This window comes from Anabas testudineus, chromosome 7 (genome assembly GCF_900324465.2).
Source record: "Anabas testudineus chromosome 7, fAnaTes1.2, whole genome shotgun sequence".
NCBI lineage: Eukaryota > Metazoa > Chordata > Actinopteri > Anabantiformes > Anabantidae > Anabas > Anabas testudineus.
In genome coordinates this window covers 16796908-16822716 of record NC_046616.1, presented here as the reverse complement: position 1 = coordinate 16822716, position 25809 = coordinate 16796908, and the positions used below count along the sequence as shown (strand labels likewise).

The window sequence follows — 25809 nt, the reverse complement described above, 5'->3', positions numbered from 1 at the left end:
GCCAGGTGATCTGTACATCTGTGCGAGAACAGTACACAGAAAGTCGTCTTTATACATTTGTAAATCTTTAATTAGGTTGTAGATTTGTCCTGTGAAACATATTTCTGGCGATTATTATTATATAAATTCCTTTTGACACATTTGTGCAATTAATTGTATCTGCAAATCTGCCTTTGTGACAGGATTTTATCTGCACCAGATTTAGCATAAAAACATAAAGAGATATTTTGCCCTCGTATATTACTTTTCCCATTGCGAATCAGACACTCCTGTTATTACAGTTACCGGTGGATAGTAATAACCTGTCAGTGTCTTTGTGGCACGGCTGTGGCGCCATCTAGTGGCAGTTATCAAACTTTTTGTTTTCTATTCAATTTGTTTTTCCTCTCTGCACTTTCTCTCCATTTGGGACGGAGCCATCGAGGCGGTGTTACACAACAAAAGATAGAGGAGCAGGAAAACTGTGTGCCTTTTGCAGACACACGTCAAAAGAAAAGGAACCAACAACAGCAGCTATGTCAGTGGATCCCGACAAGGTGAGTGCACATTAGTTCAGCTTTGTTTTATGAAAGCTTCACCGTGCATTACTTTGATTCTTTTTAAGCTGCACGCGAATGCGGAAACAATAAGAACAGATCTGTGCAGGCTGAAGCAAATGTATTTTCAGTTTTTTCCCCATTTGAACAGTTTAAACTCTCTCCTCCTGTTTAAGACAGTTTTCCTAACATTACCCCCCCGATTAAACTGCCATAGTTTGTTTCCTTCCACACTGTGATAGTTGTATGATTTTTATTTTTTAAAGATTAATTCAGCTTCTCGACCAGAGCTGATTGATTTCCATGGAGTCTCAATGGTTCACTATTTCACAGACAACTGGGAGACTGTCCAAAACTTTCAGGCCAGGCCAGATGATATACTTATTGCAACATACCCTAAAGCAGGTCAGTACAAAAACATGCACCGTCACCGTGATTTCACAGCTGTCTATCAGGATGTGGAGGTGGGATCAGCTTATTTCCCTCTTTTCAGGAACCACATGGGTCTCCTACATCCTTGACCTGCTGTATTTTGGTCAGACAATGCCAGAGCGTCAGACATCCATCCCTATCTATGAAAGAGTGCCTTTCTTGGAAATCTTTGCCCCACCTGTGATTTCAGGTTGAACACGCTAACATACATGTCTTGAACATACAAACACCACATCTTATTTAACTTGATTTTCTATCACTTGCTTGACTTTACTAAACTTTATTATTTGTATCTAGCAGGTTTATATGGCTTTTATTAGGGTCATATCTCTAAAAAGACATCACATTCACCACTGTACCCTTCAGCCATTTAATATGCTTATTTCATTACATTTTGGTTATCCTCTCTTTATATAGGAACAGATCTGGTGGAGGGGCTCTCTACCTCTCCTCGACTGATTAAGACTCATTTTCCAGTCCAGTTTGTGCCAAAGTCCTTTTGGGAACAAAACTGCCGGGTAAAGTAGCCTGCATGTTTTTTCAGTGTCTAATCACAAGAAGAAGAGAGTGGACAATTCTGTGTTTTAAATCAGTGACTAAATTATATAGTCAATAAATACACTCTCTAGAGTGTCTCTAGGCTCTAGAGTTCTGACATCAACAATATTGCTGCAAAGCCAAGAAGGAGAGATGGCCAAGAAATGACTAATTCTGGCCCTCTCAGCGACATTTGTAACACCCAAAGGGGGGGATGTCAGAAAACATCCGAGATTGTGAGAGAGAATTAACTGCTGTTACTTTCTATTTTGTTTTCTTCATATGCTTTTCGTCATCAACATATGAAAAGATGTTTCATATGAATTTGGTCTAATCATTTCAGTGTTTTCTTTTATTGTCTAGATGGTCTATGTAGCTCGCAATGCAAAAGACAACATGGTGTCTTACTTCCACTTTGAACGTATGAACAGGATTCAACCAGATCCTGGAGACTGGAGCAGCTACTTCCAGAAATTCATGGAGGGAAAGAGTACGTATGAAACAACAGTAATGAGTTGTTTTCAGATTTTCTCCACAACACTGAGATACTGTCATGTCTTCAGTGGTGTTTGGACCCTGGTATGACCATGTGAACGGATGGTGGAAGAAGAAGCAGACGTATTCAAAACTCCATTACATGTTCTTCGAAGATCTAGTCGAGGTAGTTGTTGTAGTGGTTCTCTTCCTTTTCTACTTTTGCAAAGCTCTTCTCTAGCTGGTAATAATTAACTGATGATTTCTAACTTGTTGTTGCAGGATACTGGACGGGAAATAGACAAACTCTGCAGCTTTCTTGGTTTGTCTCCTTCAGCAGAGGAGAAGAAACAAATAACAGGTGAAGTGCAGTTCGACAATATGAAAAAGAACGGCATGGCCAACTATTCTACGCTCCCAGTTATGGACTTCAAAATTTCTCCTTTCATGAGAAAAGGTAATGTTAGCAGTTCAATATTATATAATAATACATCATATAAGTAAAAGACTTTCTGTAATAATCTAACACACCTGACTGATTTTCTGCAGGGAAGGTTGGTGACTGGAAAAACCATTTCACTGTGGCCCAGAGTGAACAGTTTGATGAAGACTACAGGAAGAAAATGAGGGACCCCACACTACAGTTTCGCACTGAGATTTGCAAAAAAGGTGTTTAAATCTTCAACTGACAACACGTGCACTGTAGAAATCAAGCATATTGCCACAAATGTTTTAAGCAGATTTAAGGTGGTAAACTACATACTATTATTGAGCACAAAATGTGTGTATAGACAACACAAAAGTGAATAATGCAGTCAACCAAATAGTCCTTAAATATTATTAACCCAATATCCTGTTCTTAACATCAATTAATAACATATTATTAATAAATAAATGTTACACCTGTGTGACTACACCATCTTTATTGATGCTTTCAAATCATTAATGTGATTCAGTGCTATTTATTGCTATACATTTTTTTATATTTTATATTAAGGATTAATTTGTATCAGTTTCTTGGGATGTCAAACATTCTCAAATATCTATGTTGATAGATATTGGATTGACATAATTTCTGTTAATGTCACACTTGCCAACATAGCGTCCACAGCCGAACTTAGCATAAGGCACATAACAGTGTAAAATGCTGCTGTTGCCATTAGAGTAGCATAAATTAGGAACAGATAACATTAGATGGATTTCAGTTACTACTTATATTACAAATAAGATTGTTAGATACTTGTAGAACTCTTATGGCTGCTTAAGTATTTCTATTGCTTTCGCATATTTTATACTATTAGAGCTTTAGTTACTAGTTATTTTATAGATAAAGATTTCAGTCCCTCCTTGAACTGCCATCTTATAGTGGTGGAGGGTTTTTTGTGCCCGAATGACCCTAGGAGCTATGTTGCTGGGGACTTAAAGCCCCTATTAGGGTCTCTCAAGGCAAACAGATCTTAGGTGATGAGCCAAACTAAGAGCACGTCACAAACCTTTATGAAGTGTAGCGTAAGATCAAGGACTGCTACGTCACCCAGATTAGAGGGGTGTAGGGGAGCCTGAGCTTGTGTGGTTAGTCAAGTAGTACTGGCTAGGGATTATCCGGCTAACTTACACGTGCACCTTAGGCTCTCCCTGCATCTTCAGGTAGGGAATAGGTCTCACAGTTGTTTGTGCCTACAGGCCAAATAGCAGCACTGAGTACCCAGCTTTCTTTGGCTCCCTGGAGAGGTACTGGAAGCTGTTCTGATTGGGGACTCAGTTGATCTATTGGGGCATTTCAACACCCACATGGGCAACAACAGTGACAAGGAGGAATGTCCTCACCGATATGCTCCAGAGAGGTTATTGGACTTCTGTGCTGGTCACAACTTGTCCTTAACGAACCATGTTCAAGCGTAAGGGAGGAAGGTGGACAGACTTATTAGGCAGAATAATTAACTAATCAAATTAATGAAACGATTAATAGAATCATTTATAAGGAAAATTCATGTCAGATAATTTGAACAGTGACATAGCTCATACAGAGATGCCAACTATTTTATAGTTTTTACAGGATTTGTTGCTTTTCCTTTTAATCATTTTAGGTTTTAATATTTACCTTCATTCCTATTGTCACATGAGGAAGGCAAGCCAACACTGCATTGCACAAAATAACAAGGTAAAATGTCACCAATCAACTGTGTACCTTCATACAAATTCAATCAACACCACTCTGGATGATTCCAAAATAAGCAGGTTAATTGTAGCTGAGGGTGTCAGGAAAGGAGCATTTAGCTCAGGCTTAGTCTTTATGGGTCTTAACTCACCACTTTGTGCTGAACTTTGTGAGACAATTGTCAATCAGTTCAAAAACTCACCATAAAAATTACCTCATGTAGTTTGGTGCCTCTGTTAACCACTGATGTAGTAGTCTAGAGGCACGTCTGTCCTGACTCACATTCCAAGAAGTTTATATGAGTTCAAGCAGATGTTTGTGCCTGACGTAATGAAATTCCTTCCTTTTAAAAAAAGCTATTCCAGATTCCAGATACTGATTTGTACTGAACAATCTCAGAGATATATAGCATTCTAGGATCGAATACATTTCAAGGAATCTAAGAAGAGAGATGTTTTATAAATATTGTGAAATGTGGGGTGACTTTTAGATATTTACATTTGTGCAAGTATTTACCCAGTATTATTACATTTTTAAATAATATTCCAACTTCCTGTCTTCCATAAAAAGTAATAATAATAAGACAGTCAGTATTAATCTTCAATTGTAAAGATTCTCTACATAGATAGATTTTATTACTTAGGGAATTACAGTCCATAGAAGAACCAACCAAAGCCCAACCATTATACCAATTTTAAGAAGTCAAAAGCTTTACAAAAATCTAGTAATAATATATAAGCCTCATCTTCAATTCTTTCACTACAATCCAATAAGTCCAGTACTAATCTGATGATGTTATAGATGGATGGACCACTGAGGAAACCACACACTGATTGACTGATCATTTGTGTCATTCCCTCTTAGTCCATTACCAATAATGTGGAGATTTGTAATCTATTACAATGTAACAGTTAGGAGAGTAGTGTTGAGTAGTTTTATATTGTAGATAAATCTTCCTGTCCTGGAACTTTCTTTAAAGAAATGTGTTTGATTGCAGTACTCAGTTCAATCACACATCTCCATAAAGTCTGTGCCAATTACTGGAACATGAGGTTTTATATTCTCAAAGACGGCAGCAGACTCTTCTCTAGTGTAAGAGGAGGGATATACATTTGTATGATATCTGTGGACTTCTTAAGGTTATTTATTTAGGGTTGGTACAATCATAATTATCAATTAAAGCATATTAACAGCATTTCTTTCCTGTCTTCTTTTTTCTAAGACATAATTCTGTTGCCCTCTAAAATCCATTTGGCTCTGGATCTTCTAAAAGCGCCTCTGACTCATCTCAGGTATAAATAATCTCATCTGGATTGAAGAATAATGACAGTAGATTGGTGTGGTTCAGTCATGGGTGTTTGTTTGAGATAACAGGTGGAATAAAAGGTGAAGGACTGAGAAGGCGCTGGAGTCAGGACTTTCTCCCTATTTGAACCTGAGCCATAGAGGTGATGTTACGCAACAAAATCAACTCTGACTACTCGGCAAGTAGCCAGAAGAATAAAGGAATTGAACCACTCACCCTGGGATTCAGTAGACGACTGCTCCACCACCTGAGCTACTGCCAGAGAAGAGCTGGAAAGAGTTTGCCTGTTGCGGACAAACGTCAAAAGAAAAGGAACAAATAACAGCAGCTATGTCAGTGGATCCAGAGAAGGTAAGTCTGTAAAATAATCTATGTATGTAGTATTTTGACATTAAAAAAGATATTATTATCTTTTTAGGTTTTTCTTACCTAAGATTATGCCATGCTCAACTAAATGGAAAGAAAGTAAATCTGCTCTGTTCTTTCTAAAATTTATATAGCGTATTTAACAATTGTCAACCACCATTTTAAATGTCTTTGTTATATATTAATTTAATAGATATAACTCATTTAACATTTAAAATGTAATTCTTTATATTTTTGGGAATATTTTGTTCTAAAACATCATATATCTGCTTTGGAAACGTAGTTCAAATTGAAAGTGAATTTCTTGTCGAACAAGGAAGATACAGGAATTCCCTTAAAAATATATTATTGCTCTTTTTGTCTAACATATCTATATATTTAATATGTAGATATGTATTATACAATGTTTATCTGAATAAAATAGAAATTGAATTGGCATCTTTAATAATTTATGGGCTAATGAATATACAGGACAGATAAGTCTGGATATAAGTTCCATTTTCGTGAGCATTGTTCTTTCCAACAATGTGAGATTTGTAACCAAATGCTTAATATTTCTTTGCATTAGACCACAGTCTTCTGAACATTATTTTTCACGTCTTTCAACACATTTAGTTTTCCAAATTCTTTCTTGATGGATACTTTATAGAGGGATGATGGAGGACAATCGTGTACACTCACAAGTTCACATTTATCCAAGTTCAGTTTTAAACCAGATGCATCTGACAAAAGTTCTATTGTTTGTATGGCTAACGGTATTTCTTTATTTTTTAGACTGATAATTAAATGATGATCTTTTACAGAAATCCTTCAATATTAGTATTAGTATTAGCCAACAATTGTGTAGCTATAATGACCCCAGTGCACTCCAGTCTGCCTTTTGGTAATATGTGAACAACTGTTTTGCCAAATATGTTTCACATGTTTTCCTTGAATCATTTAACATCTTACTAAAAGTCAAAATATCCTTATTTTATATTTTAAATATGAACATTTTTTCAGTTCAAGTGTTCTTTTTTTTAATTTTAATTTCTCTAATGATTTCTTAGATTAATTCAGATTCTCGACCAGATCTGATTGATTTCCATGGAGTCTCAATGACTCGCTATTTCACAAACAACTGGGAGACTGTTCAAAACTTTCAGGCCAGGCCAGATGATATACTTATTGCCACATACCCTAAAGCAGGTCAGTACAAAAACATGCTCAGTCACCTTGTTTCTACAGCTGTCAAACATATGTGTTTATCAAGGTGAGGAGGTGGGATCAACTTATTTCCCTCTTTTTAGGAACCACATGGGTCTCCTACATCCTTGACCTGCTGTATTTTGGTCAGACAATGCCAGAGCGTCAGACATCCATCCCTATCTATGAAAGAGTGCCTTTCTTGGAAATCTTTGTCCCACATATGCTTTCAGGTTGAATACACATATTCACTATACTACTTGAACATACGTAACGAACATACAGTACAAAAAACAAATTTAACTTACAGTTAAACTTCAATACACTTGGTTACAAACACCCACTTGTATGCAGCGGTATATACAGTGGCAAGAAAAAGTATGTGAACTGAAATTTAATGGTTTTCTGCATCAATTTATCATACAATGTGATCTGAGTATTAACAAAAATAATGTGCCTAAAAAATAATAACACAAAAAAACTCTGATCTTTCACGTCTTTATTGATACCAACCATAAAAAACCTCACAGTGCTAATGGAAAAAGTATGTGCACCCTTGGAAGTGATAGGTTGTTTTGATAGACTTGGGAATTAATCTTTCTTTCAATCACTGCAAGCCGGCCAGGCCCTGTTGCAGTAAAGCAGGCCCAACACATGATGTTTCCTCCGCCATACTTTACAATTAGGATGATGTTTTCATGACAATATGCTGTGCCCATTTTATGCCAAATGTAGTGCTAGGTGTTCTTTCCAAATAGTTCAATATAGTTTCATCAGTCAACAAAACATTTTGCCAATATTGCTGTGGAGTGTCAATGTGCTCTTTGTGCAGCGATGTTCTTTCTAGTAAACAGCAATTGTTTAATGTTTTACTTATTATAGACACATTAACACAGATGTTAGCCAGTCACAATTATACTTTCAAATCTTTGGCTTTCACTCGGGGTTGTTTCTTCACCTCATTAATGAGTGTTCATTGTGCTCTAGGGGTCATTTTGACTGACCGCTCACTTCTTGGTAGAGTAGCCACAGTCCCAAAGTGTCTCCATTTGTAGATTGTTTGTCTAGCTGTAGACTGGTGAATTTCTCAAGTCTTTGACATCACTTTGTAACCCTTTCCAACCTTATGTAAATCATAAATTCTTGATCGCATATCCTCTGAAAGCTCCTTTTGGGGAGGCATGGATTACATAAGCGTATTCTTCTTGTGCTGATCAAATTTAAAAGGTTTAATTGGTTTTGTCAGTCAAAGTAGCTCTAGGCCACACCTACAAACTAATTTCTTAACAAGACTCCAGGTATGCTAACACTTGACTTGACCTTCTTTGAGGTTTTTATTCCAAGGGTTTACATACTTTTCACTAAGACTATGAGTTTTTAAGGTTGTTCTCAATAAAGACATGAAAGAATAAGAATAAGAATAAGAAAAGAAAAATAATACTCTTGACTTAGATACAGATTAGATCCGATTTTATGATAGATTAATGCAGAAAACCAAGAAATTCCAAAAGGTTCACATCTTCTTGCCACAGAGGTGTCTTTCAGCTGTCACCAGAGTCAATTTATAATTTTTTATAAGAAAGGTTAATATGGCTTTAATTGGTGTTATATTATCATTATTATCATATATTTATGATTCCTATTTGATTACATTTTGGTTATCCTCTTTTTATATAGGAACAGATCTGGCGGAGGGGCTCTCTACCTCTCCTCGACTGATTAAGACTCATTTTCCAGTCCAGTTTGTGCCAAAGTCCTTTTGGGAACAAAACTGTCGGGTAAAGTAGCCTGCTTGTATTTTCAGTGTCTAATCACAAGAAAAAGAGAGTGGACAATTCTGTGTTTAATTAAAGCAGTGACTGAATTACAAAGTCAACAAATACACTATATGTTGTCATTTTTAAAGCTGCAGTCCTTCCAGTCAATTTGCACAAGAAACTCTCTGTTTTTTATGCAAACCATGGGTGAAGAGACAGAGGCTCTAGAGACTTGACATCAACAATATTGCTGCAAAGGAGGGAGAGATGGTCAAGAAATTACTAATTATGGCCCTCTCAGCGACAGTTGTAACACCCAAAGGGGGGGATCTGAGACAGAGTTAACCGTAGTTACTTTCTAATGTGCAGGTATGATGATGAGCAGATCTGAGGGAGATTTTCCCAGATATAGTGGGATGTTGGTCCCCTGATAATTGAAGTGTTTCTCTTTTTGTTTCTTGTGTAGATGGTCTACGTGGCCCGCAATGCAAAAGACAACGTGGTGTCTTTCTTCCACTTTGATCGCATGACCAAGATTCAGCCAGATCCTGGAGACTGGAGCAACTTCCTCCAGAGATACATGGAGGGAAAGAGTACGTATGAAACAACAGTAATGAGTTGTTTTCAGATTTTCTCCACAACACTGAGATACTGTCATGTCTTCAGTGGTGTTTGGACCCTGGTATGACCATGTGAACGGATGGTGGAAGAAGAAGCAGACTTATTCAAAACTCCATTACATGTTCTTCGAAGATCTAGTCGAGGTAGTTGTTGTAGTGGTTCTCTTCCTTTTCTACTTTTGCAAAGCTCTTCTCTAGCTGGTAATAATTAACTGATGATTTCTAACTTGTTGTTGCAGGATACTGGACGGGAAATAGACAAACTCTGCAGCTTTCTTGGTTTGTCTCCTTCAGCAGAGGAGAAGAAACAAATAACAGGTGAAGTGCAGTTTGACAATATGAAAAAGAACGGCATGGCCAACTATTCTACGCTCCCAGTTATGGACTTCAAAATTTCCCCTTTCATGAGAAAGGGTAGGTTCAGTATTATATAGTAATACATTACATAAGATTCAATATTATATAATGATATATTTTTAATATAATTAATAATATATATTTCTGTAAAAATCTAACACACCTGACTGATTTTCTGCAGGGAAGGTTGGTGACTGGAAAAAACATTTCACTGTGGCCCAGAGTGAACAGTTTGATGAAGACTACAGGAAGAAAATGAGGGACCCCACACTACAGTTTCGCACTGAGATTTGAAAAAGAGGTGTTTAAATGTTCTACAATGACGCCTGTTGGGTAGGAGACAGTTACAGTAACTCGTCTCGTTGTTAGTTTTGTTGAGTTTTTGTCGTCTTCGGCCAACTCGTGTTGTGAGCTTTGGAGCAGGAGGGAAGTGCTGCCGGGAAGTCATCGGCACTTGCGGACCAGACTGGACATTTCTGTAGAAATGTAGTGCTGATGAACAGACAAAGAAGGACCTGCTGCCATCTGACTTCTTAGTCTCTATTGCTTCCAGCAAACTTAAGTAATGTAGATAAACTCATACTGATCTGCTAATTTTTTTCACTTAAGGGCACCTGTCAATTTGTTCCTTTTGTTGCTTCTTACAGACTTATCTGCTGTGTCTCACCTGTCTAATTGTATCGTATTATTTCACTATTGATCTACTCTGAATTGTTGTACTATATTTTAGACTTATTCTAGATTAGTTCAGCTGCTTTTAACTTTTAATGTCAGTTTGACTGGGCTGCTGTGACGGGAATTTCACCTTTGGGGTATTAATAAAGCATCTTATCTTATCTTATCTTATCTTATCTTATCTTATCTTATCTATGTATTAACCAAATGATTAATAGATTAATTTATAAAGAAAAGTAATTGTCAGGTAATTTAATAAAGTAATTGTTCATTCAAGATCTAGGATTTGCTGTATTTCCTTTTTATTCATTTTCGGTTTTAATACTTGCCTACATGATTGACCCCAATAACTCCATTTTACTGGAGCGCGATTGTGTCCATTTGTCTTTACTCCAGCTCTACTTCCTTAATTTGGATTTCAGGTCTCTCTGCTTGGTGCAGTGTTTTGCCGGGGTAATAGCTAATAGCAGACTACCTGTTGTCGGGTGTAGACAGTGCTACTTTCATGGTAACTAACATGGTAATCCCAACCACGCACAGTCACAAAAAGTAACACAATGAAAGGTGGAACACAGGCAATACGACGGGTTTACAAAAACTTAATCAACACCACTCTGGGTGATTCCAAAATAAGCAGGTTAATTGCAGGTGAGGGTGTCGGGAAAGGAGCATTTAGCTCAGGCTGGGTCTCTACAAGAGAAGGGTCTCAACTCACCACTTTGTGCCAAAACTCATAAGACAATTGTCAATCAGTTCCAACACTCACCTTAAAAAATCAAATTCTCATCATGAATGCAAGACTCTTTAAACTTTAGGCTATCAGTCTCTCCATCTCTTTTTCCTTGTCATTTTTATATTCGTGATACCACATTCTTACATAGTATTGGAAAGGAAATAAGTGGTATTGCACATCGGCAGAAAAAAAAAAAGAAAATCTTACTAAATACTGCTTCCTTGTGATCAAAGGTAGAAGCAACAAGAGACTGGCAGCTCACTCCAAATACACTACGCTTTTTTGTTAGATAATAAAACAGTCTTATACTAGAATTATCACAAGCAGTTGTGTGCCTCCAAAAACAAATGTAGTAGTTTAGTAGTAGCAGAGGCATAAAAAACAAAACAATAAAAAAAACACTAATTTATTTATATATTGTGGAATATGATACAGTCTTCAATATTTGTGTGTGGCAAAAGTATATGAACATGTGCCTTAATTACTTCCAACAATAATTTAAAGCTGAAGCTGGAAGTTCTTTATCAAAAAAAAAAAAAAAAGTGAACTGACTTCTTAAACTGAGAAATGGACAAGGAAAGCAAGTCCAGTTAACTTAACATCTTAAGTTTAAGTGAACAAAACTCAAAAACAATGTTCAATCTACTCAAGCCAAACAGACTGAAGCATTGCTATTGTCTTTCTATACATTTTATCCTCTTGCAGTTTTCATATTTATGAGGTTTTAGTGTCAAAGAACTATTCATCCAAGGGTTTTCATGAATGTCATCTTATGACACAAAACTGTTGGCAGTGCTTTTAAAAACATACTGCTGTTTTGCCTGTAGTATAAGTTTTGTGTTTTTATGTAGGTCTTGAGATTTTGTAAGGTATTTGCTTTTTAATATAGTCACTGTTAACACCCACGTAAAAGTGGCTGAACTTCAGCCTCTGTCTGACTGGCTTTTTCCAAAGGGTAGAAACACATCAGGTTGACAAATAGGACATGGAGCAAAGTGACACTTGAACACACCACAAAGACTTGAGCCAAAGGCCTGTTAGCACATTTTTCTGCCCAAGGATAGTCCTGATCTTTTCAAGGACACTTGCAGATTGATGGTGCTAAAATAAAATGTGAACACCAGACTGGGCAAACTCAGCACTGGTCTGTTGTTTCTGCTTTTGGAAAGGTGATGTTCAGAATTAAAATGCAAAACTCCATTACTTAATGTTACTATCAGTAATCTATTCAGACCTGTTTATTATTTTAGTTAGCATTCACCTACATTTATCTGGTTATTAGTTATTAGATTAACAAACATTCACAAACCTAGAAGACAGAGATCAGTGAGCTGAGAAACCATTTAATTTCACTGTACCTCAGCCTCGCCAGATATAATCTGCTGAGTCAACTGATCAAGAAGCTGATTATCTGCTCTTTGCTTGGGCAAGATTAAGACAGTGCTAAGGTTAGAGAATGATATGTAAATGGGAATATTTGTAAGACCAATAGAGCAGCAATCAGATAAAACAACCAATTAGGCCGGTGGTCTAGTGAGTGTAGTGTATAATGTGCAGCACAATGACATGCCACACAATAAACCCTGTTACTCACACTAACTGGAATAGTCACTAACATCCGTTTAGTGGCCTGGGCAAGTGTTTTAGTGTTTTATTGTTATCCTCCCGTGCACTCATTATATTTTTGATGCAGGACAAAGACTCTTTTATTTGTACATCAGACCCTGTTTACATAAATAGATGAATTCCACACCACAGACTTGCTGTTCTTTATTTTACTTCGAGTTGAACTGCACACTGTGAAGACAGTTCCCATGAAGCAGGCATGGTATGTGGATGCAATTTGCTGAAGCTGAAAGCTTTTGAAATAATCTGAAAACAGTTTTTTCTTTGTGCTGCAAATTTTAAAACAAATGGTATGAACAAAGTGACAAAGTGAAGGTGTGCAGGTACAGTATGTGCATCATATGTGTTCTGTGTGTTTTGAGAGAAAACTGGGATAAAGGGTAATACAAATCTAAACATACAGGGAGGGGTTGGACATTTGGACGTGAGCCATCAGGGCATTGTTATATAACAAGAAGGGAGGGGAAAGAAAATTTCTTTGCTAGCCGTGGAAAAAACACATTGGGAAAAGGGAAATAATAGTGAGAAACCAGAAGTGAGCAACATGTCAGTTGATCCAGACAAGGTATGTCCATAAATTCATTGTACTTTCTTACTTATTACTGATTAATCACGTTTTCTACTTATTACTACTTTCTTAAAAGCTACTTTACTTTCTTTTAGTAATTTTTCTGTTAAGAATGTAATGTTGAACTAGGTCTTTACACACATTTTATACATTTTAACCCTTGTGTTATTTAGGTTACGCATTGGATACACGTTGGATTTCTAAACATATGACTACACACATAGCCATAAAACCATGTTTCTCTCTCCCCACATCAGGGAGAGACTTGGTGTTTGCTTTCTGTCTTAAAGGTCCAAAGTCAGCGTGTGTGAGAATACATGCATGATTTTTTAGGGAATGTGTTGTGGAAGTGACATCGATAACATCTTTATTTATCTGTGTTTTTATTCATATATTTTTTTTATTATTTCGCTATTCACACCTTTTTTTTTTTTAGTTACAGCCTCCTTCTCGACCAGAGTTGATTGATTTCCATGGAGTCTCAATGACTCACTATTTCACAGACAACTGGGAGACTGTTCAAAACTTTCAGGCCAGGCCAGATGATATACTTATTGCAACATATCCTAAAGCAGGTCAGACAACAAACACCAAACAGTCACCATAAATGTTTTACAACTCTGTATGTGTAGGAGCTGGAATCATCTAATCCCTCCTTCCCCACCTTTATTTTCAGGAACCACATGGGTCTCCTACATCCTTGACCTGCTGTATTTTGGTCAGACAATGCCAGAGCGTCAGACATCCATCCCTATCTATGAAAGAGTGCCTTTCTTGGAGCTCTTTGCCCCACCTTTGTTTTCAGGTTGAACAGACAGTCACACACACTCACTACATTTCAAGAACATGCATTATAGGAATACAAACACCAAAACTTACTGTACCTGAAATGCTCCTTTAGCTTTTATTTGAGCAGCATTTCTAACATGACACTACATTTATCACTGTAACATTTAGCTACTATAATTTAGCTGTTATTTGATCACAGTTTTGTTTTTCTTTCTTTATATAGGAACAGATCTGGCGGAGGGGCTCTCTACCTCTCCTCGACTGATTAAGACTCATTTTCCAGTCCAGTTTGTGCCAAAGTCCTTTTGGGAACAAAACTGCCGGGTAGAGTATTCTGCGTGTTATTTGCAGTATCTTAGTGTCTGATTACAAGAAGAGTGGATGTGGATGATCCTGATGCAAACAATGGGATTACTGTATAGTGTTTACATACAGCAGTAACCACTCTGTATGTGCTTATGTGGTCGCATATAAATGAGGATTGAGCATGGCTACCAAGAAAGCAATCAAGGAACAGGAGAATTCGTTTGTGTTTACACATACAGTAAAGTGTAAGTATGATGAAGGAGCAGAATCTGAGGTAAATTATCCCAGATACAATAAGATCATGGTCCCCTGATAATTAAAGAGTTTGTCTTTTTTTTCTTGTGTAGATGGTCTATGTGGCACGCAATGCCAAAGACAACATGGTGTCTTATTTTCACTTTGATCGCATGAATGGGGTTGAGCCAGATCCCGGAGACTGGAGCAACTACTTCCAGAAATTCATGGACGGAAAGCGTACGTATGAAATAATAGTAATGGAGATGTTTTTTATTGGAACAAAGATGCCCAGATTCCATCCACATTACTGAACATACTGAACATTATCATGTATTAATCTGTGTGTTCAGTGGTGTTTGGACCCTGGTATGACCATGTGAGCGGATGGTGGAAGAAGAAGCAGACGTATTCAAAACTCCATTACATGTTCTTCGAAGATCTAGTCGAGGTAGTTGTTGTAGTGGTTCTCTTCCTTTTCTACTTTCTTTAGCTGGTAACAATTCATTGATGATTTCTATCTTGTCGTTGCAGGATACTGGACGGGAAATAGACAAACTCTGCAGCTTTCTTGGTTTGTCTCCTTCAGCAGAGGAGAAGAAACAAATAACAGGTGAAGTGCAATTTGACAATATGAAAAAGAACGACATGGCCAACTATTCAACGATTGGAGTGATGGATTTCAAAGTTTCCCCCTTCATGAGAAAAGGTACAGTAAGCAATAATATGTTACAGCAAAAGAAAAAGACTTTGTACAATAATCTAACACACCTGACTGATTTTCTGCAGGGAAGGTTGGTGACTGGAAAAACCATTTCACTATGGCTCAGAGTGAACAGTTTGATGAAGACTACAGGAAGAAAATGAGGGACCCCACACTACAGTTTCGCACTGAGATTTGAATAGGAGTGGACAAATAATCCTAATATGTGATGATGGGTCCTTCACTAAATGTAGACAATATGTGGCATTAGTAAAAGAAAATCATGTGTACTTGATCAAATGTGAAATTGTGAAATTATGAAATTAATCAAATAATTCTTACGTAAACATAGACTTTAATACGTCCAGCATATTTTCCTTCTTTTATTTACCTGTCAGTGCATAAAGTGGTTAAAACAGCTCCACCTTTTCCTGCTTGGTGAAGGTGAGGAGGAGGGTGTATAAATGGAAACAAAGACTGGTGCATGTATGAGGGCAGTGAGTCTAAAAGTGAATGTGGACAAAATAAGGTATGTAAACAGGAAGAGGACAACTTAGCAAAACTGGTTGCAGTCAATTAGTCTTGAGGTCAGACAAGTCTGTCTAATTTCTTTTTGTACAGATCTTGCAGCTTTGGTTGGATTTTTTTTTCCAAAGCCTGCTCTTCAACTGCTCTAGATAAACTGAGCTCATTAAATTTCACAAAATGAGTCATATCTGATAGATAACAAGCCTTCTGTTTGATCAAGCGCTTTGCTGTTCTGAGACTGAACCATGCAGCCATGTCATACAGCAAAAAGAGAGAGGATGGAAAGTTATTTTTATGGTTAGAGTATCAGAAATACAGCACAGACACCAGTAGCAGCCAGTATATCAGTTGATGTGGACGGGCAGGTTTCTAATCTTCAGTTTTTGTCTAAGAGCAGTGGTGTACTGTAAAAATGACTACTGAAGCCATGTCTTTTCTGTTGAGTTAAACACATCTGAACAGTTAAATAATTTGTTTTAATCATTTTATTTAAAAGTTTTACATTACTTATAATCTGAGTTGCTAACAGAAATGATAATCCTACTAAATCTTTTACAAACAATCTTCAGAAGCAATAGGACCTATTATTTCCTTATTAATATGGAGTGCATTAACTAATGGACACGTATAATGGGAAGAGAAGATAAAAATCCCAGTTGCTTCATACTTTAGTAGCACTGTTGAACTTTAAGTTTTAAAAACTGCACTGTCTTTTGCTTTCTCATGTGACACTGCTTCAAGCTATTTAGTTAATGTCAACTCTCTATTTACTTTAATGCCTATTTTAATCTATGTTATATTTCAACAACAATTAATAATTTAATCAATAAAGTCAAATTCTTCTTCTTATCATTCAAATGAGTTGTTGAATATAAGACATCTTAACTAGTTTTAGCAAGATTTTAGTAACTCTATTTAAATTTACAGCACATTAAAAGCAATTCAAAGCTGCTCAGCAACATTTGAAATAGGTCTATAAAATACTATATTTAAATAACTCTATCCATCACAGCTTTTTTTTAATGTTTCAGTTTAAATGTGCTCAATTTCTTAATGTTTAATATCAAACATTAAGAAATTTCAAATTACACCGGATTGAATCATTGTATCGGTGCTCCATTGATGAAGTCTGTTTGCAATCTTCGCTAAATGGCTGAACCCAGAGTGATCAAACTCAGAGTGCATTAAACTGGCTCTGATCAGCTGTTTTCAAAGCTTGTGTAGCCCCGATCTCCACCTACCTGCTGCACTTTGTGCTTTGCGAGGTACAGAAAGTGACACTGTCACTAAACCGAAACGCTTTCCGGTGGCTGCGTTTCCTCCTCGTGGTTTGACAGGTTAGAAAGTCCTAAAACCACTTCCCCGCAGTTACAAGTGTCGAGTGGACAAAAGGTGAAAGTGCGTTGTTCTAAAGTGGGATTGAGATGTGCAGGTAAGACTATTTTCCCTTTGCCCTTTTCTGTAGGTTTGAATGTCTCCAACTACAGAAATATGTTTTTAATTATTTAAAATAATTTATTTAAATTAATTTAAATTGTTACAGTATTTTATAGCAGATTAACCACTGTGCTTGTTTCAAATGCATTGAAATCACAGTACTGTCACCAAACAAAATATTAAATACTCAATAACCATTGAGGAATTGCAGACATTTTATACCCATATCCCTGTTTACTCCATGACTAACTAAGCTGATAAAATGCTTGGAGGTGGTTCTGAGTGTTACATTTGTAGATGCAGAGGCTTTAAGGGTTGTCAACAAAATAAACCTATTGGAGAGATAGCAAAACCATTGGGAGTGGCCAATATAGCAATTGGGCACATCTTAAAAACAACAAACAATTCAGCAACAGTAAAAGTCCTGGTGTTCATAAAGATAACTAAAGTGAATTGCTAAAGAATTTTTTATGACATGTAGTCAAGTCAAGAACACTCCTGAAGAGGTAGATGTGTCATTGTCAGAGTCCACAGTCAAGAGACTCTGGATGAATGTAAATACAGAGGCTTCACAACAAGGTGCTAAACACTGGTAACACTCAACAACTTTGGACTGATGAAACCAAGATGAACTTATACCTGATAAATGATGGAAAGAGAGAAATGTTTCCATTATTTATGGACCTAACTGTATGTTCGCAGTCTCATGTCACAGTTTCAAAAAAAAAAAAAAAAATGACACAACCCCCCACCCAACCGTCTTGCACATCCCACATGTAGCTGACACCACATCCCTCCTCTCTTGGCAAATACGTTTTGTGGTACACAATGTTCTAATGTACTGTTGATTCAACCTAGATTACCTCTGATCTGACAACAATGGCTCACAGGTTAGACTCAAAGTTGACAAAATGACACACTGGAACAGTCTCTACATGCAATCAGTCATATCAGGAAGTTTTGCATGTATCAGTGAGTGTTGCACAACAAACCTACGTCTAGCAGAACCAGAAAAGCAAACAAGCCTCACAATCACAGGTTGTCGTTCATAAATCTGCCTTATTATACTTAAGGAAGTAAAAAGTAAAGAACTGAACAAATTAAATTTTTATGTTGAATTTGATATTAAAGCATGAAAAGTAAGCAATAGTCTATCATTGTACTTTAGTGTCTTTCATTTAGTGTGGCTGGGGAACATGTAGCTGAACAGGAAATGTTGTAATGTTTGGATTCCCCTCTACTAGAAACACTCTATGGACGTTTTTCCCCACTCAACTGCAACGAGCAGAAAAAGGTCACGCAGATATTTTCAATTTCAAATAAGTCATTCCCACAGATGGAGCTGCCACCTCGACCAGCACTGTTTGACTTCAATGGAGTCTCCATGACCAGATACTTCACTGACAACTGGGAGAATGTGCAGAACTTCAAAGCAAGACCAGATGATATTGTCATAGCTACTTATCCTAAAGCAGGTGGAACGATTGGCATAATTATGCTTTTAAAGTCATCATCATTTTATGTTGATCAAAGTTCAGACCACCAAAGAGCATGTATTTATTTGCTATTAATCTCAGGAACCACATGGGTCTCTTACATCCTGGACCTTTTGTATTTTGGCCAGACGTGCCCAGAACGTCAGGCATCCATCCCTCTTCAGAAGAGAGTGCCCTTCCTGGACATCAGCCTACCTTCTTTACCCACAGGTTAAATGATGTTTATATTGTTATAAAAACCAAACATGTTTTAGCTGATTGGTGCACTTTGCCTCCATAATTTCTTCATTATGACTGCTGCGTGTTTATTGCTATAGTCATATTTATTTTACAGATATTGCGCAAAGTCTTGAACCATAGTCACTTGGCACAAACTGATATGTAAAATGAGTTAGAAGGTTAAACAAAGTCACTATAAAACTCTGTCAAAGGGCATCATTATGAGAAGTATATGCATACTTTGAAATTACCTGGTTTTCTACATTAAGCATTTAAAAAAAGGAAATGATGTCTTATCTAGGTCACAGTTTTGGACAAATGCAATGCACTAATGACATGCAGCACACAATCATTTACAATCTGTTGTGTTTTTACTGAACACACTCAGTAATCATTTACAGTGGTGGTGGAAAAAGTAAGTGCTTCTTCAGATTTAGTTGTTGTCTTTAGCAGCAAAACCTTTGGACAAGTATTTCCAGTATCTGTGGATCAGTTCTGTTGGTTTCATCAAACTGCAACCTTCAGCATACACACGGCTTGTTAGCAGCCAAGTGTGAAGCTGTGGGCACGAGAATCAGAGCTTCATTGTCTGACGCCTGGAGTAGCAGCAGAACAATTGATGGATATTTCTATTTGTGATACGTCTGCAGTTGTTATGTTGGTTGTAAAACATTTGTAGCAATGACAACTTTTATTTTTCAGTGTAAACGCGTGAATCCAATTAAAAGGTCTGAGAAACGTTTTTTATGTTTAGTGTTTTATTTTACCTATGTCATTCTTTGCTGAACAAACCTGCAGTTAGTCACAGAGTCGTCCTTCTGTTCACAAAGGTAAAGATTTGGCGGACCAGCTTCCCACCACTCCCCGTCTCATTAAAACTCATCTACCGGTCCAGTTTTTACCCAAGTCTTTCTGGGAGCAGAACAGCAGGGTAAACTGCATAATGTCTAATTTATAAGCCACATTTGTTTTATTAGATGCTTTTAAACTGACAGTTTCCACATCCTGTAGATCATCTATGTGGGCCGTAATGCAAAGGACAATGCTGTGTCCTATTTCCACTTTTACCGGATGAACAGTGCTGTGCCAGAACCAGGAGAATGGAGCACCTTTTTAAGGAGCTTCATGGACGGAAAGGGTGAGTTCAAAGCTTTCGTTTTACTCTGAAGGAGGCTGAATTTCCTCTCTTATCTTGTCTAAATATTTACTCATTTATTGTTCAGTGGTGTATGGATCCTGGTATGACCACGTGAATGGCTGGTGGGAGAAGAAACAGACTTATTCAAAACTACATTACATGTTCTACGAAGATCTGATTGAGGTGTGTTCACGTCTGTGTGTGACTGTCAACACAGCAGCTGCATTTGTCTGTACCAGCAGTAGGCAACCTAGGTCCTAGAGAGCCGCAGACCTGCTTGTTTTCCTGCCGGTCCCTCTGTTTACCTGGATCAGGAGTGTTCAGCCAAACTGTAAGTGCAGAGATGGTTGGAAAACAAGCAGGTTCAACAAAAAACAAAAAAAACACTGTCTTTATTTAACGATGGAATATAATTTTAAAAAGGTTTAAATGCTGTTGCTCCTTAATTTAAATATTTTATAAATGACCTGTCCTGATGCTTGTTGCTTAGAAACGTACAGTACATCATGGGAAATATACTTTCGTTTTCTTGTTATATGAGAAGTATGTGTTAAATATGAAACTAGTCAAAGAGAGAAACAGAAAGACTGGAGTGGGCTGTACAGTATATAACCCCCACCCTCTCTTTTTTTTTGGACTAAACAAACATCATGTGATGTAGTAAGTCTGTGTAAAATTAATCTTTAGAAATTATATAATTTTTCCATTGTGACCAATCATCTCATTCAACTCTGGGCCAGAAAGCAGGTTGCATGTTTATTTCCCAAATATCAAACTATTCCTTCGACACCAAACTTTTGTTTTTAGATAGATATGCATGTTATGCAGCAATAAGGATGATAAAGCCTTTCTCAACTGTTCACAATCATAACTATGTACAGTATGTGCTATCTTTGATTTACTGTATGTGACGCTGAGATTTTTTGATTGGTGCAGGACTGTGGAAGAGAGATCGACCAGCTCTGTTCCTTCCTTGGTTTATCTCCTTCAGTCGAGGAGAAGGAACGAATCAAAACTGCAGTGAAGTTTGACAATATGAAACAAAACCAGATGATCAGTTTTACCACTGTCAAATACATGAACCAAACGGTCTCTCCTTTCTTGAGAAGAGGTACGGGGAAAACTGTCTGATTCGATTTTTGCACCAAAACCCTACTATACAGACTTTATTACTGACTTTACTGATTTAACCAAATGATTCTTTCTGCAGGGAAAGTTGGTGACTGGAAAGATCACTTCACTGTGGCACAGAATGAAGAGTTTGATGAAGACTACAAGGAGAAAATGAAGAATCCCACACTGAAGTTTCGGACTGAAATGTAGAGGCCTGGGCTGTGTGATGAAACGAATTATTGATGGTCCCGAGGCAGGTGTTAAACAAGTTGATTGACAAGGATGTTGTAGTATTACTGAGGGTCATTCCCCCTTACCATGGTGCTGACTGATGTTATAAAATCATAAAGGAAGGATGAACCGACCTTCACAAATATATCTGCTTGACACTCCTTGTACTGCTTAAAAAAATCAGTATTATGTCATTAATTTGTGGTGGTTAGCTGGAACAGGGCAAAACTGCATCAACAGGTGTGTTTGGAGTCAATAGTATCACAGTAATAACAATGTGGAAGGAATTTATTGGCATGAATTGTAGTTTTGGGCAGATGGATTTATATATTAAATATATTGTGCTATACATTTTTGCATTTGTTATATTATTATTATTATTATTATGGTTACGATACATAACATGTAAAAGCCACACAGATATCAACAACAAACATATATAAAGATATGTAGATATACTGCATATAAATTTAAAGATAGGAAGATTATTCAAACAGGATACAAGATTAAGCCAAACTGCCCTCTGTGATTAAATGCAATAATTATCAGGAACTACTGTATGTACTGCCTTCACCATGTTTGTGTCTCTACATACATAATACATTGTTATTGTGAAAAAAAAAAAAAAACAGCAGTTTACTAATCTTTCCATGAATGGGTCATAAACTGCAGACATGCTTGACGGATGTAGTGAAAACAGAGCGCAGGTCAGTAACGTCAGGAAAGGAGAACAGAAACCAGAGTTCAGTTCAAACAGGCAGAGCAGTCATAAAAAGAGTCAACAAAAAACAAATAACAAGGTTAAAAGTAAAAAAACACAGGTGACCAGGTGACCAGGACAGAGGATCGGCAGCAGTGACTGGCATCTATACCAGAGTTGAGTGTGCGCAATGATGGACGCAAACCATACAAGGAGACCCGACGGTCCCTCGGTGCCCCCATCCTTCCCCCCATCCTTCCCCCCACGCTCACTCCGGCAAATACACAGCCGCATTCCTTCCCCTCTTCCTCTAGCATTTCCAGCATGAAAGGGACTCGTGCATGAGGACTCAGAGTACTTACATTTAATATCATATGCGCTTCTTGATATCATTTTAATCCATTTATGTAAACGTAGGCTGACTTTAAACCTTAATGTCTTTACACATCTGGCGGAAGTGCCTCCCCCATTTTCTCAGTGTCCCTATTTGGCCCAAATAGTGACACTGAGAAAATGGTTCTTTTCTGACGTGGGCCACACCTACAAGCGATTGGACTTTCTTTTCTAAATCCACAGCTGCAGGCATCTGTGCGTCATCTGTTCAACACCGAGAAGCTGCAACATCCACAAAAACGCAAGTACAAATTCCTCCGCTGAAGCTCTGCGATCAAATTACAGTGAATCCGAGTCTCTAAAGTTTCGACTCTAGTTATCAGGCATTCATTGCCTTCGTGCATTTGTTGTTTGTTTGTTGGCTTGTGTCGGTGCACTGTTGTGTGGTGCTGCTGGCGGTGTTGTTAGTGCGTAAACTAAAGTTTCTGAAAGTTAATCTCTGGTTATGAAGCTCTCCTGGTTGGTCAGTTGCAGAATATAGATGTAGACTACATGGACATATGTATACATAATATGTATATTATAATATGTATATTATGTATATGTATTATATGTTTACAGTTAAAGTTTGTGTGCAGATGACTTTTGCCTTTTTGCTACAGGTTTGAAATTTAAATAACCAACAACAGTATAATAAACTATCTAGGATCTAGTCCAGGACATTTCTTATGAACCTCACACGATATTACAGTACACTCAGGTTTTCTAACAGGTACACCTGCATGTGTCACCTGCCTCACAGATCTTTAAGGCGAGGTATCACTGATAACCACCTATGTGGCCGTAGCTCTAAAGCTGCGGGCAAGTAGCCAGCGTTAATAAAGAGTTGACTTTGGACTGCTTTTAAGAGCTGAACACAGACAGACAGAGAGGCACTTGATAACTACAGAAATACCCCTAGAAGGCAACAACAATGTTATCCATACTGAATAATGTAAGTAATAATTAATTAGCACATATTAAATATGTGCATGTGTGTAAATGTATGTATTGTATGCAATTTGAAGGTCTGAACATGTCCAAACATCAAACATCTCCGTTTAACGTGTATGTTAAGTTGGGTAGAAGTCTGATCATGAGTCATTTGTTGATTAAAAGATGCATTTGTACCACTCCCGCAGATGGAGCTGCCACCTCGGCCAACACTGTTTGACTTCAATGGAGTGGCCATGACCAAGTACTTCACTGACAACTGGGAAAACATTCAAAATGTCAAAGCAAGACCAGATGATATTATCATAGCTGCGTATCCTAAAGCAGGTTTATGTGGAACACCTATATTTTTTTTTTTGTATGATTTCAGTGGCAGTTTCACCTGCCATTATCCAAATGAATAACCTTAACTCTTTCTTGAATTTCCAAGGAAACACATGGATGTCCTACATCTTGGACCTTTTGTATTTCAGCGACATGTCGCCTGAACGCCAGGACTCAGTCCCACTTTACGAGAGAGTGCCCTTCCTGGAAATACAGATTCCAGGATTCCCTTCAGGTAAGGTTATTAAAAAGGCTCGTACTGTGACAAAGACGCAGTATTGATAACTAGAAAGTCAGAGTAATTGTGGCATTCATTAATAGTCACACTGTCTTGCATCAGGAGTGGATGAGCTAAACAAGTCAACCACATTTCCACGCATCATCAAGACACACCTGCAAGTTCAGTTTATTCCCAAATCCTTCTGGGAACAGAACTCCAAGGTAAATTACTGTGAATTCATTAATGACTTTTTAAAAGATAAGGCTTCCAGCATTCGTTACTTTTGTTGGTGTCAATAAATCTAATAAAAAAATACAAAGCAGCAGTATGTTAGTCCATCACCATGTATTTTTCCAGCTTCCAAACGTTTTTTTGTTTCTCTCCCAAACCAACAGCTGTTACTGAGCATGAATATGAACTGTGCATTTGCCTTAGTTTGATGCATTTCCATTAGCAGGCAGGTGTATCTGGGATTGATAATAAACTACAGTTCCCATGTTTATTATTTATTAATATGTTTAATTGTTTATATACCTAAGTGGCGCAGAGTGATGGTAAATGTTGATGGATAAAATAAAAAGTAAGATATCAGGAACATAAATCTATGGTTTGCCAGTATTATTTTCTGATTTCTCTCTGCTTGCAGATTATCTATGTGGCCCGCAATGCGAAGGACACGGTAGTGTCGTATTTCCACTTTGATCGCATGAACATGGCGCAGCCAGAGCCTGGAGACTGGAACAGCTTCCTCCAGAGATTTATGGAGGGAAAAAGTGAGTAAGACAATTAAAACATATGAATAACTGATAATGTAAAAGATGTGTTGTTGATATTTCACCACCTGTGATTTGTCTGCTGTTATCTTACAGTGGTTTTTGGTTCGTGGTACGAACACGTGAAAGGCTGGTGGGAGAAAAAACAAACCAGCTCTAACATCTTTTATTTGTTCTTTGAAGACCTGATTGAGGTGAATGTTAAAGTGACTGTTTGTGGGATTGTAAACATGAGCACAAGTTTACACTTGTTCCCCGTTGGCAGGATACTGAACGAGAAATCAGTCGACTGTGCTCGTTCCTGGGACTGTCTGCCACTGCAGAGCTGACGAAACAAGTCACAGAAAAAGTTCTCTTTGACAACATGAAGCACAACAGGATGGTGAACGGCTGCACGGATGAGGTGCTGGATTTCAGCGTCTCTCATTTCATGCGCAAAGGTTAGGTGCATTGACCCGCATGCTTGTATGTATGTGAGGAACACTTGGTAGATGAAAGCAAGAAAAGATAATCAACTCTATTGCTGCTTTTGTTTATACAGGAAAAGTTGGTGACTGGAAGAATCATTTCACCGTTCAGCAGAATGAGCAGTTTGATGAAGACTATGAGAAGAAAATGAAAAACACTGATCTTCAGTTTCGTACTATATTGTAGTTGATTACGCTCACGCTCATCCTTATCGTAACATGAAATACGGAACTGAAAGTAAAGAAAATCAGCAGTATTGTGGGTTTTCAGTCTTCTCATTTTTATTTGAATCCAGACACAAAATGCTGCAGGAAATACACAAACAAATGTTCATTGAATAAAAGAAACAAATGAAACTAACACGTTTGCACTGTGACTACAGATTGAAGGGATCAATCCGACATTTTACCTATGGCACGTACTGCTTCATAGAGGAGAGAATACTAGAGGTGCTGGAGGGTTCACCCTGGTCAA

At 37.5% G+C, this 25809-nt stretch overlaps 5 protein-coding genes across 7 annotated transcripts; all 5 read left to right on the top strand.

The window, feature by feature from the left end:
* The first annotated feature begins 392 nt into the window (after positions 1-392).
* On the top strand, positions 393-4633 carry LOC113166847 (cytosolic sulfotransferase 1-like). Of its 2 annotated transcripts, none has more exons than XM_026367022.1 (9): positions 393-536; positions 803-941; positions 1030-1158; positions 1386-1486; positions 1869-1995; positions 2069-2166; positions 2262-2436; positions 2529-2648; positions 4067-4631. In XM_026367022.1, the coding sequence occupies exons 1-9, from the start codon at positions 516-518 to the stop codon at positions 4342-4344; spliced, it is 1188 nt and encodes a 395-aa protein (XP_026222807.1). In that variant the 5' UTR covers positions 393-515; the 3' UTR covers positions 4345-4631. The 2 variants fall into 2 exon arrangements, with proteins under 2 accessions (XP_026222807.1, XP_026222809.1); XM_026367024.1 differs by having other exon boundaries at positions 400-536; positions 870-941; positions 4067-4633.
* Positions 4634-5455: 822 nt separating this feature from the next.
* On the top strand, positions 5456-10492 carry LOC113166851 (cytosolic sulfotransferase 1-like). The gene is made up of 8 exons (XM_026367028.1): positions 5456-5794; positions 6859-6997; positions 7099-7227; positions 8672-8772; positions 9218-9344; positions 9418-9515; positions 9611-9785; positions 9910-10492. Exons 1-8 carry the CDS (start codon positions 5774-5776, stop codon positions 10020-10022), a joined length of 903 nt encoding a protein of 300 aa, XP_026222813.1. The 5' UTR covers positions 5456-5773; the 3' UTR covers positions 10023-10492.
* Positions 10493-13256: 2764 nt separating this feature from the next.
* Positions 13257-16077, top strand: LOC113166852 (cytosolic sulfotransferase 1-like). The gene is made up of 8 exons (XM_026367029.1): positions 13257-13327; positions 13767-13905; positions 14007-14135; positions 14343-14443; positions 14773-14899; positions 15013-15110; positions 15194-15368; positions 15449-16077. The coding sequence occupies exons 1-8, from the start codon at positions 13307-13309 to the stop codon at positions 15559-15561; spliced, it is 903 nt and encodes a 300-aa protein (XP_026222814.1). The 5' UTR covers positions 13257-13306; the 3' UTR covers positions 15562-16077.
* Positions 16078-18330: 2253 nt separating this feature from the next.
* Positions 18331-21873, top strand: LOC113166853 (cytosolic sulfotransferase 2-like). Its single transcript, XM_026367030.1, has 7 exons — positions 18331-18802; positions 18905-19033; positions 19873-19973; positions 20054-20180; positions 20266-20363; positions 21117-21291; positions 21391-21873. Exons 1-7 carry the CDS (start codon positions 18664-18666, stop codon positions 21501-21503), a joined length of 882 nt encoding a protein of 293 aa, XP_026222815.1. The 5' UTR covers positions 18331-18663; the 3' UTR covers positions 21504-21873.
* A 1592-nt stretch (positions 21874-23465) lies between these two features.
* LOC113166849 (cytosolic sulfotransferase 3-like) lies at positions 23466-25591 on the top strand. 2 transcript variants are annotated; one of them, XM_026367026.1, is made up of 8 exons: positions 23466-23551; positions 23739-23877; positions 23981-24109; positions 24215-24315; positions 24741-24867; positions 24964-25061; positions 25133-25307; positions 25409-25591. In XM_026367026.1, the coding sequence occupies exons 1-8, from the start codon at positions 23531-23533 to the stop codon at positions 25519-25521; spliced, it is 903 nt and encodes a 300-aa protein (XP_026222811.1). In that variant the 5' UTR covers positions 23466-23530; the 3' UTR covers positions 25522-25591. The 2 variants fall into 2 exon arrangements, with proteins under 2 accessions (XP_026222811.1, XP_026222812.1); XM_026367027.1 differs by lacking the exon at positions 23466-23551 and having other exon boundaries at positions 23771-23863.
* The last annotated feature ends 218 nt before the right edge of the window (positions 25592-25809 follow it).